We start from the raw sequence: 19562 nt of genomic DNA on the forward strand, positions 1-19562 counted from the left end.
TGCCTTTCAGTTCCTCTTTCCTGCATGTTTTGTATTTAATTTGTGTTTGTAACCCATGTGCAAGAGAGAGTGAGGAGTGAAAGGGGAAGAAACCTGCGTCTTCGGGTGGAATGCGGATTGTTGTTAGCTTCATGCATTCTTCGCCTCTCTCGGTGAAGGTTAACTTTCACTATTTTCTAACATGTTCTCTTATCAGTAGATGCCTAATCAGTGTAGAACTTTGCATTAATGATGATGATGATAATAATAATAGTAATAATAATAATAATAATAATAATAATAGTAACAACAACAATGAGTAATATAACTTTTTATATTAACAAAAGTGACCTCTGTGTGCTAAGTGGCGTGCAGCAGGGAGCAGAGGGTTCCTTGAGTGTTATCAGTGCAGTGAGGCCTTCACCAAGCATTCATACATACGCACACAGGACAGATTCAAAAGTCACAGCAGGGGCACAAAGAAGTGCTGTGAGCTTCTGCGATAAGATAGGAGATAACACGGGTTTGGTGATAGCAGGTGAGGGAGGGTAGTGAGTGGTGGCGTCGACACTTGGGTGGGAGGATGACCCAGACACGCAGACTCAGCTACAGGGAGCTGCTGCACAAGTACCACCAGGACCTGGGCCTCGTGCAGACGGGGGAATGTGGAGGTAGGCAGGTGTGGGTGTAGGTGGGGAGTGCTGAGCAGCGTGCGCGGGAAGTGCTAGCTAGCTGTGGGTGGCGAGGCAGTGCTTGCCCAGGGCAGCGGCACTGTGGGTGTGACTGCTAGGTGCATGCTATGCTGCTGCTGACTTGACCTACTGTGCATGTACTAATGCAGTGGCCCAGACTTAAGGGAAGTGCCACTCTAAAATACTTTTAGTACAGCCCAAGCCAAGGTGTGGCTTGGTATTCACAGCATGTATGCAGAATGGTGGAGGTGAACTTGTGATTGCAGATTATGAATACGGGACACCAGTGCCCTCACCTGTGTCCTCAGCCTTGCCCCAGCGACATACTATTGAGAGGGTGACCCGACGCAGGCTGCAGCGCCGCCTGGCGCCTTCTCCTTCTAATGCTTCCTCAACTAGTATGACCTCTGAGGTGCACACCAGCTCTCCAGTAGAGTCCCGTCGCCGCTTGCCGCCGCTCTACGGCCCCTGGCTAAGGAAGGTGGCCCGGGGAAGGTCGTGGCTCCCCAGTGATGATGCTCCTCCTAGCGAGCCACAGAGTGAGCCAGCCATAGACCCCGACACCCCAAGTGAGAGTGAACTCAACCTGGCGCGCTCGTTCTCCTTGCCCACCAAGCAGCAGCAGCAGCACTCTGCCAAGCTCACTTCAGACAAGCTCAAGACTCTACCAAGCCGGCTCCTCAAAGCGGCCCAGAAGCCGGCAACCAAGGAGTTGAACCGCACCTACAGTGCCAGTGAAATAAAGGAATACTTCATTCGCATGGCAGCCGTCGCCACTGCCTGTCCATCCATGACCTGGAGGGCCAGGCGGGGCAGGCGTCCACCCAGGAGGAGGGCACGGCTGCTTCTGCTGCCACTCAGGGCACAGGTAGTTTTCGAAGGAGGTCGTCACGCGTAGTAGTAAAGGCTCTCTCAGGAAGGCCAAGAGTTTGTCCTCCTTTGCTGTAGATGCTGAGTACAAAGCTTCCCCCTATAGCAGCCTGGTAGCTCAGACCCTGTTGACACAACCCCGCCCCCATCCCCCACGCCCCAGCCTGTCCGATGTGGAAGTGTGGGACGATGAGTCAGACCTGGACTCTTTCTTTGGCTACACTACTGATGAGGATGGTGACAGCGATACCTTGGTGGGTAGTGACATTCAGTCCCTCTTCTCTGAACAGGAGGAGGATAGCGATGACTCTACAGAGACTGTCACAGGTGTTCTTATCCCCAGCGTGTACAGAGGCGACCCGTCAAGCACCTCGCAAACAAACCCATTATTCAGGGACTCCATTTCCTCCGTAGAAGGACTCCTTATGACAAACAAAAGGAATTCTTATATCCTTGACAATCTTTCCTTATTCAGTAATGAGGAGTCCGTAGATCCTGTAAATGATGCTAATCCTCAGTATTATCTTGTTGAGAGAGACACTTCTCCAGCCCATTCCTTGCTAGATGTAGCCTGCTTAGCCTCTTCACCACCACAGGGGGAGAGACGGTTGGTGCAAGGGGAGACTGATGCAGACATGACTTCACTCGTTCCTGTTCCCCTCCGTAGGACATACATACCTTCAAGAGTGAATTTGAGGGTATTGGATGACAAACACTTAGATATAGTTGACAACCTTTCCTTGTTGTCTAATGAGGAGTCTGTTGACCCAGAAAGAATTGAACCATGGGACACGAGACCCCAGAGCGACCAAAAGTCTCTTCCAACTGGTAGTGACAGCTCAGCCTCAGGCCAAGCAGCAAGCACAGCACATCATTGTGTTTTGCCTCAAGTGCAGATTTTGAATGAAATTTCTCAGAATGGAAGTGACGGTGAGAGTAGTGACTCAGCCCTCACTCCCACACCCCGAGCCACCCCCTATCTCTCCACCATACTGGGGGAGGCTTGGGAGGTGGAATCCCACACTGACAGCGAGTTCTCCAGTGTTCACTTAGATGATCTTGCATTTGATTCTGGCTTTGCAAGGTCCTGTGATGGCAGTGAGAGAGGATTTTCCCCTGATGCTTGTGATAGAGCCTTAGGTAGTCCTGATGCTTATGGTGAGACCTTGGCCAGCCTTCCTGATGCTCATCAAGAGGTTGTTGCCAGCCCTCCCTCAGCTTCTCACATAGACCGTAGCCAGCCAGTGTTTTCTTTGGTTGTTGATAACTCTACAGTTAAAATCGTCCCTAAAGAAAAGCCAAAACTTCCACCAAGAAGCTCATCCCTTTCAAAACTGCTGAGCTCAAAGCCACAGGGGGAGCATCCACACATTACCTGTCCCCCTGTGGCACGACTGGTCTCTCACACCACCACCGGGGAGCATCGCCAGCACCACCACCACCACACCACCACCACACAGGAGCAGCATACAGAGAGGCAACCACAGCCAGAGCAAATACAAGAGGCTGCAAATAAGAACTTAGAAGTGTTAAGTACAGATGTTGATCAAACTAAAAGTGAAGTTGTGAAAAGTACAAATGGTGAAGCTAAATGGAATGAAACTGGTGGTGCTACTTGTGGGCTTAGGACAAGTGTAATAGATGAACAAACACACAGTAATCCAGTAGTCATTAGTTTGCCAGACCTCCATGAAGATTCTGGTGCCAAATTTACTGAAACACAAGATAATGATTTACCATCCTCACATGTGGTAAAAGACAGCAGAGGAAGAAAGGAGACACAAGAGAGGGTAGATACTGAAGAAGGAATAGAGATAAAAGAGAGATTAGGAAGTGTTGATGGAAGAAAGGAGATGGAAGAGAGAATAGATACTGAGGGGAGAAAGGAGAAACAAGGAAGGGTAGAAACTGAAGAAAGAAAGGAAGATATAGAAAGTGAAGGAAGACGAGAGACACAAAAAAGAAAAGAGAATGATAGAACAAAAGAATCAGCAGAGAAAATACAAAATGTTGAAAATCTAGAGAACAATAGTGCAAAAGTTCATGAAGAGACAACAAGTGAAGCTGCCTCTTATGATATAGACACAACAAACAGTCTGAACCAAACGCTCAGTGGATTGGCTAGTGTTCGCACCTCCATCAGTAGTGACATCCTTAATGAAGCCTTCCTGGAGCTTTCAGATAGTGCTGCTGGCCATGATGTTTTGCCAGATGCATCACTTGATGAGGCCTTCCTGAGAATTGTACCCAGTGATGACCTCAATACACTATTTACCACTGAACCAGTAGATGAAGTGGATCAGGAGGAAATACCTGTTGGCCATGAAATGAATGATCCAGGACAGACCAGCCAAATTAAAGATGAAAATGTAAAGAAAGATGAGAAATTAGAAAACCATTCATGTACAAATCCAGATGAGGAGATTGACAAATGTGTACAGTTAAGCTCAGACTTGCCTTGTGACACTGAGGATAATGTCAAGTCTCATGATGTGGTTGATAATTGCAACATTAATAAAACATTTGAAGGGAGGAGCAGTGTCCAGCTGCAAACATTCCATGGATTCACTGAAGGCTTGAGTGTGCTGAGGAAGGAAAATGTACCAGGAATGACAAGCAAAGAACAAGTTATGGCTAATGTAACACTGAGAAATGTAAAGGAAAGTAAATCAGTTGTTAATCCCTGTATGACCAACAGTGTTGCAGAGAAGCCTAACATCAAGGAACAAGATAAGGCAAATGTAGGAAATATGAACATAACAAGGGTAATTTCATCAGAACTTCATGGTCCCAGCCTGATCACTAGTGTTACAGAGAAACCCAACACCAAGGAACAAGATGATGCAAGAGCTGGACATGTAAAAAAAAGAGAAGCAACACACCCATTCTTCTCCTTGCAGTCATTCACAAGTGTGGAGGAAAATGATGTCAAGGTTAAGTCTGTCAGGGATTTGATAAAGAATTTTGAAAAGCCCCGAGCCTCCAGTTCTCATCCCATTGTTACTTCAAAGCCAAATGTCACAAGAAAACCAGAGCTGCAGGCTGAGGCACCACATGCTACCCTGCCACTGATGTCCAGAGAAGCAAGGAGGAGGGGTGTGAAGCCTCAGGAATCTAGTAGCAAGGATATAATAAGTTCCTACAAAGCTCCATCATTTAATCAAGAAATGATGGAGGTTCCAAAGAGATCTGTGTCTTCCAGTGTTTCTGAATCAGTTCAAAATGATGCTGAGATAATAAACAAAACTATCACACAGCAATGTACAGCAGTTAAGGATGATAGGACAGGAAAGAGTGTAAAGCTTCCAAAGAAATCTGAGTCTTCCAGTGTGTCAGAATTAAGAGAAAATGAAGCCAAAATGAACAAAAACATCTCTGTACAAGATACACTAGTGGAAAATGATAGTAAAGAAAGACATCCTCTAACTGCTGATCAAGAAGTTGTAGAGGTTCTGCAGAAATCTGAGTCTTGTGATGGTTTTGAGTTGAGTGGAAATGTGGCTGAAAATATAAGCAAAACCATCAAAATGCAAAATTTTCATGAAGATGATAGGAGAAAGAAAACTTCTCTACCAGATGACCAGGTAATACCAAAAAGTTTGAGGGAATCGATATCTTCCAGAAGCATCTCAGAATCAAGTGAAAGTGAAAATGAAGTGGAGAGGAAAACCACCGCAGCTCAAGACACCACAGAAGCAGATGATGGGATAAGAAAAACCTCTCAATCAACTGACCAAAAAGTAGTAGAGGCTCCAAAGAAATCTGTGTCTTCCACTGTCTCAGAATCAAGTGAAAATGGAGACAAAGAGGAAAGAAAAATCATCACTATTCAAGATAGAGAAGATAGAGCTGGTGCAGATGATGGGATAGGAAAAAGCTCCTTACCACTAGCTGACCAAGAAGTAGTAGAGGTTCCAAAGAAATCTGAGTGCTTCAGTATTGCAGAATTTAGTGAAAATGGATATGAAATGGGAAAGAAAACTGTCACTGCTCAAGATGTGGCAAATGATGAGAGTATGAAAAGTTTGGCAAAGACAGAAGCACTGACTGAGGAAGTTGATGAGTTGCCTTCAGGGATTAGTGTTAGTGTGGCTTCTCAAGATGTGGATTATCAGTCAGTGCAACATTTGTCTCCTTTTGATTCTCAGCCGAGTGACAAAGGTGGTATGAAGGAGGACTCCGAGGAGGATGTAAATGTTGAGAGTGTGACAGATGAGGAAGAAGTGGCTGTAGATGTAGAGGTTGAAGAACAAAAAGAAGAACAAAGAGATAATATTGAATTACACACCAAAACAAATAATACTGTCTCTGCAACTCAAGATGATAAATTTGGGAAGACAGAACAAAAATGGGTGAAGGAGGAACAGAATGCAGTAGAGATAGAGGAGGAACAAAGTAAATATGAGAGAATTGATAACACAGAGGAAGATCAAAACAGTGAAGTAGAGATAGAGGAGGAACAAAGGGAAAATAAGAGGAATGACAACACAGAGGAGGACCAAGGCAATGCAGTAAGACCTTGCCCACCAGAGAGGACACTTTTCATGAGCAAGAGCAACCCGGCTCGCTTCAGTGTCCGTAGGGAGCCACAGGAGGGACAGGAACAAGCCATACCCAAGGAGATGCCGACCAAGGTCCCTCGTCTTTCCAAAATGAACAGCGTTGGAGACGACAACAGCATCAATGTCAACAGTGGCAGGAGCAGTAGTCTGAATAGAAGCAGAGTGCGTGAGCCTCTAGTAGAACTGAATGAGAGTACGGATAGTGAATACTGCTTTATAGAGAGGCTGCTGAGGGGCCAGAAGTCGCTGGGCCCGAGTAGTGCAACCAGTAGCTTATCCTCTCGCAGCGGCTCAGAGTGTGAGAGCTTCCAGTCACTGCCGAGTGGGTGGAGACACTGTACCCCTCCTGGTGTGGGGTGCAGAGAAGGTATTTGCATGCTTGCTGCTCCAATACTTATGCTTTAGTTGCTTAGTGCATGTCACTGCATCTTGACAAACTTAGTGTGCATGCTTTAGAGTTCCTCATTAACACCTTCCTTCCTTAAAGCTCTTACTGATCCTAATGACTAACTCTTTGTTTAAAGGTATATAATTCACACTTCAGATTCATAATAAAGAATAAGTAGGTAAATTATAATGAAATCCAATACTGAAATAGATTATGGCATTGTTGAAGTTCTGCTTTTGAAGTGTGTTGTGTCACCCCGGCAGGCAACCACTACGGGACTCCCAAGCCCCCCTCCCTTCCCCCTGACCACCTGGCCCGCACCCCCTCTGGTGGGTCAGTGCTGCCTGGTGCCCACCCGAGCTCCGAGGGCAAGCGGCGGCGCAACCGTTCCAATGTAGAAGCAATGGCTGCCAACACCAGCAGCAGCGAGGGACCCCCCGAGGCCCCCAGCCACCCCCACCCCTCCCCCGGCACCCATTACAACTCCATGGTGGGGGATGAGTCTGGGATGCAGATGCAGATCCCAGACTCACCCACGGCAGGGGAGCTGGGCCCTCTTCCCTACAATTGGGAGAAAGCCTACACCGAGAATGGGGAGCCTTATTACATTGAGTGAGTATTGGCTACCTGATATTGTGTGTTTTGTTCATATACGTATAATAATTTTCATTTGTTTCACGAGTCTCAGTGATGTACATATTTCAAAATCATATGTATTTGAAAGATTTTGATAATTTTAATTTTTATGGATGTAATGGAGTATTTGCTCTCATGTACTGCTGATATGACAGATTCTTACTTTATTTTTTCATGGACTACAGTGTTACAGACTTCTATGGCAATGTGTAATTTCAAAGTGAGAGTTTAGTAATGTCCTAATTAAATGCACACCCATTTCAGCCACATAGCGGGCACTTCATCTTGGCTGGACCCCAGACTAGCGCGAGTACAGAAGCGCAGCGCAGAGGAGTGTGGGGAGGATGAGTTGCCTTTTGGGTGGGAGAGGATTGATGACCCACAGTATGGCATTTACTACATCGACCACGTGAACCGCAAAACACAGTATGAGAATCCCGTGATGATGGCCAAGAAGCAATCCATCAGCCCTGCCCAAGGTGAGGCTGGGAAGACTTTTACCTTCTTTCTTTTTAATTGTAGGTGTTTTCTATGTAGTTATGTGAATGAGAGAGCAGCTGGTAAGTGATCTATTGTTCGTTCACAAGGAAAAATTATTATTAACTGTCATTGATACTCCTATACTACTCTGTTTAACATCTACATGACTAAATAAACCCTTTTAAGTTTTTAAACCATATACCAGTGGGTGTTATGACCTGAGGCACACATTGTCCTTCCATAGTGATGCCGGCAGTCATTTATATTGCTTGCAACTTTGTGAGATACAAATAGTAATTAATTATTGCTAAGATTTTCAACTCATTTTCACTCAAAACACTTGTTGATTAAATTTAATACAAGATGAGAAGTCATATGAGCTCTTGATTATAGAACTAAAGAATGAAATACAAACATAAGAAAATAGTGGAAGCTGCAAGAAGCTATCAGGTGTACACTTCCACCTTTGTCATTGGGAGTGGGGGATGATGTGTTAACCTTCCCTCTTTACCACAGGCGGGGGCAGCAGTCCTGGTGAAGGCGGCAGCAACACCTTCCCCAGACAAAAGAAATCAGCTGGTGATGGCGTTGCAGGCGGAAGCGGTGGCAATGCTGGTGGTGGTGGCGGCCCAGGCACCACAGAGGGCACCGCACCGCCCCCTGGTGGAGGACACAAGCGCGCAAACAGTGAGTCTTGAGAGGAGTCATCGCGCTGGGAGTGTTGCAGGAGTTGTTGTGTCAATGCCTCTGATGTAGTGTTGCACTCACTTGTGTCTATTAAAGAGTTGCTCTAATACAAGGAGAGGATTAGTATGTGAGCACTTTGCCTTTAATATTCATAAGTTTCCTTCTAGTGGTGCAGGCATGGCCCCTCTGAGCCATTGTGTTCTGAGCTGTATGATTCAGTTGATGTCCACTCAGAATCTGATGTGGCACCTTCCTCCTGGCTGTCTTGGCTCCTGTGTCCAAAGTGTGCTGATAGGGACTGTCCATATGTGGGTCTTTTCACCTGTAGTTCTTGCTGAGGTTCACCGTCAGTGCTAACTCTCTAATTTTCTTGGCCTAAGAGGGGACATGCATGCCACTCGTAGTTTGCATCTATTAATGTCTCTGTCATAACAGTCCAGAGACAATTACTGCTCTCCTATTATTTGTTTTCATTTTACCAGTTATTTTTATGAGCTAGAGAAAAATTTATCCATGCCATTGTGTATAGGAGGAACTATTCATGTCTGTGCAAGCAGTGTCATTCATTGATCTCATTTGGCTCAGTTGAGTTGCTTGCGTGTTTGTAAGAGGGTTGTCTCTGGGTTGTTCTAGGGCTCATGGTGTACCTGCCCTGTTTACCGTGCTTGGCATCTGAGGGGAAAGACTCTAAGCTGCAGGCGCAGGCGCAGCAAGCAAATATTCGGGTCCACAACCGCGTGGAAAGAAGCTCCCTCCCTCGTCCCCGCTCTCTCTCTCCTAATCACAAGCATCCAGATGTTTCTCCCAAGCACTCAAATCTTAGCAAGCAAAATATTGTGATATCAAACCCCATGGATCCTGTCCATCTGGCCAGCGGCACTCCCTACCGAGCCAACAACTTGTCCCCCAGCCCCTCCACTTCCAAGCCAAACAACCTTGCCCTTTCCTCAAACAATCTGTACACAAGTGATCCAAACATTCCTGCCAGTAAACAAAATAATGTCAACATCAGCCAAATATCACCACTTAGTCAGGGACTCAAGACTCAAGAAGTCAAAAACCCAACTTTTAATCAAACAATTGTACCAAACTTTGCCAAACCTCACTTTCCAAACTACCAAACCATTGCCCCATCCTCTCTGCACCCAAGGATACCTCAGGCCTCCTCTTCCCCCAAGGGGCCAACTCCCACATACAGTAGATCCCATAGCTCCCCTAGTGGCACATCCAGCCCCTGGCAGAGTCCTGGTCAGTCCCTCACTCCCCGAGGCACATGGAACTATGCCTCAACTCCATTCTCCACCAGCACTCCACAATTTCCCTCCCCCAGACCTTACTCCCTCACTCGCTTCTTGTCCAGCAGCCCCACTGGCCAGGAGCTTTATCCCACCATCCATCACCAAAGATCTTACTCCTACCATCCCTACACTGCCTTCACTCCCTCAGCCTCCCCTCTCTACCTCCCCTCCGAGGACCCTGTAGTCTCGTCAGTCGCCCTAAGGCAGACAGGTATTCCCCCGATAGTGTTGGCTGCCTGATGCTTACACTAATGAATGTTGCGCTTCGTGTGCTAAAGAAGAGAGAAGATCACTAATACACGTGTCCTGTCCTTTGTGTGTAAGCAGGTGTGCCAGGATACTGGGGGCATTCCTGCCACCTCATGTCCCAGTAAACCTGTCTCTCACGTCCTCCGTGATGCTAATCGTGACTAATGGCAAATAACACACTAACGTCATGTGCTAAATAACCCTCAGTGAAAAGTGAGTCAGGCAGGGCTTACACCACTAACCGATTAACTGCACCCACACCCCGAGGCACGTTGTACATACGATTGTTACCGCCTCTGGGGTCGTAATGCTTGACGAGTTTACTGTATACTTCCTCGGGATTATACTTCCTGACTGTGTGAGTGATGAGATATGAGACAGACTCTGGTGTTGTGTATGTGCATCATATAAGATGGGACAAGGTGAAAGCAAACACAGTCTGGACACCCTCTCAATGATCCATAACCTGCAGATCGCTCGAACCAGAATGTGGTGTTCACCCGCAACCCAGCAGAGCTGCATGGGGAGTTCATCCGTACTAGCCTGGTGAAGTCCTCCCGTGGCTTGGGCTTCACCATTGTGGGTGGCGACGACAATGAGGAGGAGTTCTTGCAGATCAAGAGTGTGGTACCTAATGGGCCGGCCTGGCAGGATGGCAAGCTGAGGACTGGTAATGTGCTCACTACTTGAACTGTTTGGGCTCCTTGTGTGAAATAATTTTTAGACTAAAAGCATTACAGGGAACACATCTTCGTCCCATCTGACATATCAGACATGCTTTTTGAGACAGTTTGTAGGTGTTTTAATTTTCTTGAACCTTGCCTCCTGCAGGTGATGTCCTGGTATATGTAGCAGATACCTGTGTGCTGGGCTACACACATGCCGATGTGGTCACCATGTTCCAGAACATTGATCCCGGCAGGACAGTCCACCTGGAGGTGTGTCGGGGCTACCCTCTTCCCTTCGACCCTAATGACCCTAACACGGAGATTGTGACCACAGTGGCAGTGACTTCGGCCGGTGAGTTTGCAAATCACAATTTGGTTGAAGATGTCATCTATTATTGAGTATCATTTTATTTATTTTTTAGTGTTATTGTAATATTTGACAATATTTACTGAGGTATAGTGTTGTAATCCTAGTACAGCCCTGTAACTTGATGGTGTTGCCCTGGCAGATGCGCGCTCCTCTAAGTCAGTGTTTGGTGAGGGCTACGAACGGTCCAGGAACAATTCCAGTGAAAGTATGAACACTGCAAAGTCTATGCCAGACTTGAGCAATCCAGAGCGAGTGCAGCAAGTGCCCAGGCCAGGCAGTGCCGACCTCCTCAGTTCAGAAAACTTTGACAACACTCCTGACATTCTTGACTTCTACCCATCAGGGATGAGCAAACCAGAGTACTTGACTATACCTATTGTGAAGGGCACCAATGGTTTTGGGTTCACTATAACAGACAGTGTGTATGGACAGAAAGTGAAGAAAATACTTGATCGTGGGAGATGCAAAAATTTGATGGAGGGTGACATTCTAGTGGACATAAACAATATCAATGTGAAGGGAATGAGCCACACTGAGGTGGTGCAGGTGCTGAAGGAGTGTGCGCAGGGACAGGAGGCGGTGGTGATGGTGCAGCGGGGTGGCTTGGCCTCCCCATCCAAGGCCAGGTTGCGCAAGGACCAGTCCACCAGCCCCAAGAAGAGTAATGCAGCTACCGGCCTCTTCAGGAGCAAGACCCCGACAGCAGACATGTACAGCTCACAGCCCAAGGAGGTGATTCCCAACCGGCCAAAGACTCCCTTGGTGGACACCCGGAACCGCCCCAAGACCCCAAATGTGATGGGCGGGGTGGACCTCTCAGGGGCCAGCGATGTGGGACGGCAAGGGGAGGGTGTGGAGTACCGCCCACCCTATCCCCCAACCTCCACTCACGTGCCGTACCCAGGGGCGTTCTCCTACACTGGGGGACAGGTGGAGTCCCAGTATGATACGAAAGTGAACAACATGACGGCTCAGATGGGTCAGGTGAGTCTGGAGCAGAACAACTATGAGAACTACCTGGGTGGGGAATCTCAGGGGTACCGGCCAGATGGTCCCCTCCTGCAGCAGAACAGTTATGGCTACCACCATGACCCTTATCCCTCCGACCCCTACTACCAGCAGCAGCAGCAGCAGCAGCAGGCACAGAATGCTGATGAGGCTGAGATGAAGCGCAGCCATGCCAAGACACCCACCAAGGAGTACAACACTCCTGGGTACTCTGGGCACTACCCATACTACACTGACAACACCACCAACACCAACCATCATCACCACAACAATAACAACAACAACCACCACCACAACACCAGCATGGAACACAACTCTGGTTACGGCTACATGCACTACCCCAAGGACACCTACGACCTTCCCCGCCAGGACTCTGGCTACAGCTCCCAGGCCCAGGTGCCACCTGCCAGAAATCCCTATCCTCCCTACTATGGCCACAACAACTCTGCCGGCTACAACAACCAGGTGGACAGTCTTGGCAGGAGGAAGGAATCAACGAGCTTCGAATACGAACACCCAGCCCCTGTCAGCATGCCCAGGTGAGTGCAGACAGGATGGATCTCATCTTGTGAATGTGTTAAGCTGTAAAGATTAATTTCCGCCTGTGAATCTCTACCTTGTGCACTGCAGGAGTTTTTTAGATCAGTAAATGTAACCTTCATGCAGGCATATTTATTGACAAGATATGAAGGGTTAAAGTTAAAGTTATTGTCAATCATGATATCTGACATTTAGGAAATTTTAGAATACTTTGCTTATGATGTCACTGAAATGAGAGAGGAACACCCTATTGATCATATCACATCCCCAGGTTCCCTGATGGCCGGTACAGTGTCAACCCACGACTGCCAACGAGTGTGTCCAATGGTAACCTTGGCTATACAGAGTTCTCTGTTGTCTTGAAGAAGCAAGACACAGGCTTTGGGTTCAGGATAGTGGGAGGCACTGAGGAAGGCTCCCAGGTACGTCTGCTACAGCTTTTCATCCTCATAAATCAGAGTTCCACATGTGAACATAAGCTACAAGAAAGTAGGCAGTGTCCTTAGCACAGTGCAAGAAGTGACAAACCGACAGGACTTCCAGAGTTGACTGCAAACTTGTCTTGCAGGTATCCATTGGCCACATTGTGCCTGGGGGTGCTGCTGACCAGGAGGGCAGCGTGACCACTGGGGACGAGATCATTGGAGTGGATGGGGAGATGGTGCTGGGGTCCAGTCACCGCCATGTGGTAGAGCTCATGGCCGGGGCCTCTGCCCAGGGTCGTGTCACCCTCACCCTGCGCCGCCGCACCTTCACTCCCACCGGTGAGCACAACATTTACTGTCTTACTTTCATTCAATGTCTTCCCTACATTTAGTGTCTTACTTTGCCTCACAGTTCAGGCAGATGTGTCATGTTCTTGTATGTTGTAGACAATTAATACTTCCATTGCTCTCTGGCTTATCTTTACTTGCTCTCTGATAGTTCTGAGAAAATTAGAAAGTGTAAAATATATTCTTTTTATCCTCTTTATTCTTGTACATGCTTATAAAGATTTCATACATTGTTTTTAGTGTATTGCTGGGAATTGTTGATCACAGTGAAAGGGATGATAGATGGGTCAGGCCTTTGCAGTGGTCCATAACTATACTTTTTCTTTCAGAGCTGCACAACCGTTCACTGGAGTTGCAGTTCCCATATGACATCACTGTCACCAGGAGGGAGAATGAAGGCTTTGGATTTGTTATCATCTCATCAGTCACAAAGTCTGGTTCCACCATAGGTCTGTCTTGCTGCTCCCTCATTAAAGACTAGGGACTGATTTGTAGTACAAGCTAATCTGTATTAGTTCACTTGTAGCAAATACTTGTGAATAGCCTTATGAATTAATGCTTGCCTTATTTTCAGATTCATGTAGACAGAAATGTTACTTTTAAGTTATTCCCATGCACCCTATACTGTGGAAATGTTTATTTTTACTTATTCCCATACTTCATATATTATAGAAATGCTCTTATTTTTAATCATTGCCATGCTTTTTTATTTACAGAAAATCCTCCTGTTTGGTCATTACCTTCCTCCTTGTTCTTGTCATTTTCATGCTTCCTTTGCTATAGAAATATTTTGGTTTGTTTTAGTGATTCCTATGCTCTCTGTGCTGTAGAAACACTCTTTTTTATTATCTAAGCAATACTTCTCCACTTACAGGCCGCATCATTGAAGGCAGCCCAGCAGAGCGATGTGGAAGACTCAATGTTGGCGACCGGATTCTGGCTGTCAATGGGGTGGACATCAAGACCCTCCACCACGGCCACATTGTTAATCTCATCAAGGAGTCTGGCTACTCTGTCACCCTCACCATCGGCCCACCACGGGGTTAGTTGTAGTTCCGAGTCATGTTTGTTGAGGCTCCTGTGCTCTACAGTGTTTTATGGATGAATGTTTTTGATATTGCTGGATTATGTGGAATCCATTTGGCACACTAGAATCTGACATGCTTTCTAACTGCTATGGAGATATAGAGGGTGTGTACTGGTCTGGCCCCATGATAGATATAGCATATTTGAAAGTTGAGAAAGGGAGAATGCTGAGTGTGAAGGAAGCTGTAGGAACATCACTCAGATTTTGCATGTTTCTCTGCACTTAATATGAAGGTTATGCACTTGTAGATTGTGTTAAAGAGTAGATTGTGTCTGAAAAGTGAGTCATTGGAAAAGGAGATTGAATTTTGGACTGTATTGGATCAGTCAGTCATTTAGAAAGGAGAAAGGAAAGTTTAGTTCCATATTGAAGAGTGTGGAAAAAGAAGAAAGTCAAATTCAGATAAATTAAGTCTATGTATTCATTTCTTTCCAGGCATAGGATAAATACTTAAGAATAGTTTTGAGTTGTAATGATCGTTTGCTCAATCTTGCATTGTTTTATTGAAACGTTTCTATCTTTGTGTCACAACATTAAGATCATCATATGGCATTGGATATTAAGTTGAAAATAAGTTCACAATCTCTGCCCTGGAGTAACATCCCTACCCTTGCCTCCACAGATGATGCTTCAAGCACCACCTCCAACTCCCAGCGGGTGAGTAATGGGGGCATGAGGTGCATGGGAGTCTGGGTGTGTTGAAGTGGTTGGTTTTGATTTTTCAACTAACATTGCTTGTGTATTTGTATTTGATCTTGTTTGAACTCCTTCCTTGACAGTGAACAAAGGTGCAAGTATTAATAACAAAATGAAGAAGTGTTGTGGTATCCAGGAGCTGTGCATGACAAAGAACACTAAGTTTCTTGCCTAGTCTGACCCCAGAACTAGGAACCAGTAGAAATAACCAACTTGATTTGTAACTTTCTGCCAATATAAAACCTCTTCATTCTGACAAGAAGAAACTTCCTGCCAGGACAAAAGACACTTTGATTCTGACTTGACTCACTTGAGACCGAAGCTGAATAACAGTGTGACTGAGATAAGACAGGAATGATGCTAGATAATCCCTGCACACCAGACAGTGACTAGGGAGACTCAGTAAAAGAAACCTTCACTTATCCTGCATGTGCAGAAGAACACCGATCTTCCTCTGTTCTTTGTAGGTAATCATCACGATGCTTAAAGTACAAGACTGCTGAAGGCAAGACAGGGACACTGCATAATACAGTTTGTTGACTAGTGACTCTGGGGTTCCCCTGCTGGGCTCAAGAACTGACATGTGCCCAGTGACTCATGACTTAGTTTGGTTCTTTCCTCGCAGAGCTCTCAAGGGTCCATGATTCTGGCTCAGGCCACACCGGTCTCGGCCCCACAAACCTCTGGCCCGCCAGCTCACTCCTCCACCAAGGTGGGTCACACCCGTGTCCTCCATCACACTCCCCTAGGCTCTCATCCCTCCCCTGGGCACACCCTTCACCTCCCCCAAGTGGTCTTGCCTCACCTCCCTTCTGGTGCCTGGGTCCAATCTCAGCTACTGTTGGTGTCAGGTGACACAAGTGCCCAAGTCCCTGTGTAGTGGTGGTGGCACTGGTACCCTGCAGTGTGGTAGTCATTGCCCTGTAGTCTGTAGCAGGAAGGACACACTACCCTAGCAGCCTCAACTGCTGCCTCGTGGCCAGACAGACAAACCCTTCCAGGTCACCTATCCTAAGAACGGATCTGAAAGACTCGGTGCTGCACGCTGGTTTATTGAATTATTCCATCATACTGTACCACTTATTTTATTGTGTGTTCATGCAGTACCAGGAGGCTGTTTGTCAGCTCTTCAGCACAGTACATATGCTGGTAGGATATTTATAATATGCTGCTCACTGTGCTTCCTTCAGAGCCAAAGACAATCTCTTATTCATTTTATGCAGACAAGTAGTGGCAGCACAGCCTGTCTTGGCTGAAGAGAGAGATATGCTATGTTTGAGTTCATTTACTCATGACTAATGGCTTAATTTTGTTTTTATGGTATTTGTGAGAACAAAGAAAGAGGCTCCATTTTGGAATACTTGAGCTCAGTAACAGGTGCAGTGCTGTTGCACATTTTATAATCCTCTGCAAAAAAATCTACAAAAGTTATATGTAACTACCTTTCCATGTTATGATGTCTGGTGAGTGTGGGTTTTTGACTCCTAACAAACTCAGTACATGACCAAGAAAGTCGCACCACCTCTAGCTCACATCTGGCTGACCAACAAACAACTTGCCAGTGAGATGAATGACATCTGAAAACTGTAGTAACAGAGAAAACAGTTTCTTATAAACTTGAGCATCATTACTATAAAATAGAATAACAGCATGAATCAATAAATCTGCACTTGAGTGTTGAATAACTCAGGATTCCATAAGAGTAATGCAGTGCATGATTGTTCTATCCTGAGCAACAAACAGAACTAATAGGCATTGCCTGTAAAAAGCCTAAGCCACAATTGCACAGTCAAGGGCAAGTGGGTTTCTGCATGTAACATGTGACAGTTGGGCATCTGGTGGAGGGGGATGTGGAATATAATGGAATAGGGAAGTGTTGTGCATTTTACTTTTGTACAGGAAGGTATTTTGTATAAAAATTGCAGCACCATTGACGTGTATCAACATGGGGAGAGAGCGAGCATACACGTGTCGGTACAGGCTGAGAGAAAAAGGCTCACATCTCTGGGATCAAGGGTTGATAACATTAGTGTTGGCCTGTTTCATTCACTCTCAATCTGTTACTGGAGATTAAGCTGTATTCTTGTAATCCCTGATTTATCTGTTGCTCAGAAGGGCTTTCCTCAAGAGAGAAAGTTCTCTATTTTATATCGTCCTTATTTTCTTCATCGCCTTTATTTTGTCCAATAATTTCTTGGTTTCATGTTCACTGGACAGAAACAGGAATAATTAGTTACAATTAACAAAAAGTTAATGAGATAATGCCAGTTAAGTTTGGGGTGGAAGTGATTTTCATTTTGGTCTCGGGGGAACTTAAGCCCAACATAGAAGTAAATGGGATAAACTTTCCTATAGCACCTCTCTTGATCTCTATAGCACTCCTATAATTTGCTCTGTCCAAGAACCAAGAAACCAACTACTGCACAAAATAAGGAAGTCAAGTTTGGGGTGGAGGTAATTTTCACTTTGGTCTCAGGGGAACTTATTAAGCCCAACATAGAAGTAAATGGGATAAACTTTCCTATAGCACCTCTCAGAAGTAAATGGGATAAACTTTCCTATAGCACCTCTCTTTATCTCTATAGCACCCCTATAATTTGCTCTGTCCAAGAACCAAGAAACCAACTATTGCACAAAATAAGGAAGTCAAAGAGAACTAAAACTTGTTTGGGGAGGCCACCATCTGAGCTGAGCGAGAGGCAAGCTGTCAAAGCTTGCTTTCTCTCCATCGACAAGCCACAGATATGCATCACAACTTTCCAACTCTAAATTGACCAGATACATATGAACAATTAATGATGTAATGGTAAAAATAGATAGATATTGGAAGAAAGTATGGATACAATGCGCAGAAAGTATAAAAGATGTGTTTATGTACCAATAATGTCTTCTAATATGGCATTTCTTCTACAAATGCCATATTCATTTTATATCTTCGACTAGTAAGTGTTTAATTAAAAATTAATTAAAATCTGTGGTTTTGTTAGGGGAGAAAAGCAAGGGACTGTGAAGAGTGACTGGGTCATAAAATCTACTGGAGAGAGAGAAATATCACTTCCTATTCAGGTTCACATTTTTTTTTTTTTTTTTTTTTTTTTTCACCCTAAATAAGAAAAATACTTTTTAGCTACAAATCATTCAATTGAAGAAAATAGCTTAATTTGTTCTCTTACTGTAACTTTCCTTCTTAATCACTACTACAATTGCAAGACTACAAACCTACGCATATGCACACACACTGCCCCACCCTAGCAGCCTCCAGTGACAAGGTATTCCCCTGGACAATGAGGTGTTCCAGTGAGGAGTGTCTGCCTGAGCTGGACCCCTGACCTCCAGTAACTCGTCTGGCTTGGGCTTCCTCTTGGTGCAGGCTTCTTTGCTTTGTAGTGTGTTGATTCTCATGTGTGGAGTTGATTGGTCCTGGCATTTCCTTAACATGAATGTCTAAATTACTTGACTCATTTCCTTTCCATGTAGATCTTGTCAAGTTTTCAGTTTTTTTTTACCCTCTCTAGTTCATCTTCTAAAGCAACCCTGAAATATGCAAATATTTAAGTTCTTGTAAAGTAGTAAATAAATCCCTATAAAGTAATAATATACAGACACAAGTTTCTGTAGTTATTGCTAGTGGTGAAAGTGTGTGTCACTCAAAGTAAAAATCTTTGATGCACATATGCATTTTGAGTCGGTGTTTAGCCATGGCACAAAATCCTAAGTGTGTGCATTTTGAGGCAGTGTTTAGCCATGGCACAAAATCCTAAGTGTGGCCTGGTGACAGACACAACAGCAGGGTCAGGTGAGTATCCATGGTGAGGATATAATATTGTGAACAGTACAGTCACAATTTCTAAAAGTTTTGGTGCTTTACAGTATCCCTTGATGAGATGAGTGACAACAATGAACCAATACCAATTACTGATAAACATTACACAATGATAGTGTGGATATAATAAATGACAAAATAATAGGCTGCATGACACCATGCACTGCCTGGGCAGGGAGTGGCAAAGAGTGAGACTAGCAGTAAATCAACCATTCGTTACTTTCCTTTTCAAGACAGTGACAGTGAATATGCTACCCATCTGGTCCAGCCATTGCATCTGTTGCCAGGTCTCCCTAGAATTTCATACAACAGCTGGGCAATGCCCCAAAATGCATACATGCACAGAATATTTTCAACATAGAATAACTTGTACTCTCACTTATGGCAATATCTGCAGAAAGTTGTATTACTCCCTAATATTATTGCAAAAAAGTCAGATCTTTTTTCCCCTGAGATTTAGCTTCATATTTTCCTCTCAGCAGAAAATTGATAAATTGTTTATCTGAGTATCAGTTTCATATTTTCCTCTCCGTGTTGTGGTGGTGGTGGTGGTGCAGGCGGAGAGTGAGGCAGGAGAGGATGGGGAGTACTACGGCGTGGAGCTGCAGCGAGGCACACGAGGCTTTGGCTTCAGCATCCGTGGCGGCCGTGAGTTCCACAACATGCCACTCTTTGTGCTGAGGATTGCAGAGAACGGTCCAGCGGCTGAGGATGGAAAACTTAAGGTAAAGCAATCTACTACAATGCTGAAGAGAT

The 19562-nt window shown here is 45.3% G+C and overlaps 1 protein-coding gene across 1 annotated transcript in view; it reads left to right on the forward strand.

Moving 5' to 3' along the window:
- Positions 1-19562, forward strand: part of LOC123508284 — a 36983-nt gene that overhangs the window by 15247 nt on the left and 2174 nt on the right. The window contains 17 exon segments of the mRNA XM_045261867.1: positions 938-1429; positions 1432-1560; positions 1563-6470; positions 6755-7103; positions 7392-7606; positions 8124-8294; positions 8928-9803; positions 10314-10511; positions 10673-10861; positions 11019-12426; positions 12699-12849; positions 12996-13191; positions 13530-13649; positions 14075-14242; positions 14910-14944; positions 15609-15695; positions 19364-19531. Coding sequence (XP_045117802.1) covers positions 938-1429; positions 1432-1560; positions 1563-6470; positions 6755-7103; positions 7392-7606; positions 8124-8294; positions 8928-9803; positions 10314-10511; positions 10673-10861; positions 11019-12426; positions 12699-12849; positions 12996-13191; positions 13530-13649; positions 14075-14242; positions 14910-14944; positions 15609-15695; positions 19364-19531 — 9860 coding nt within the window.

Source organism: Portunus trituberculatus, chromosome 24 (assembly GCF_017591435.1).
Source record: "Portunus trituberculatus isolate SZX2019 chromosome 24, ASM1759143v1, whole genome shotgun sequence".
Lineage (NCBI taxonomy): Eukaryota > Metazoa > Arthropoda > Malacostraca > Decapoda > Portunidae > Portunus > Portunus trituberculatus.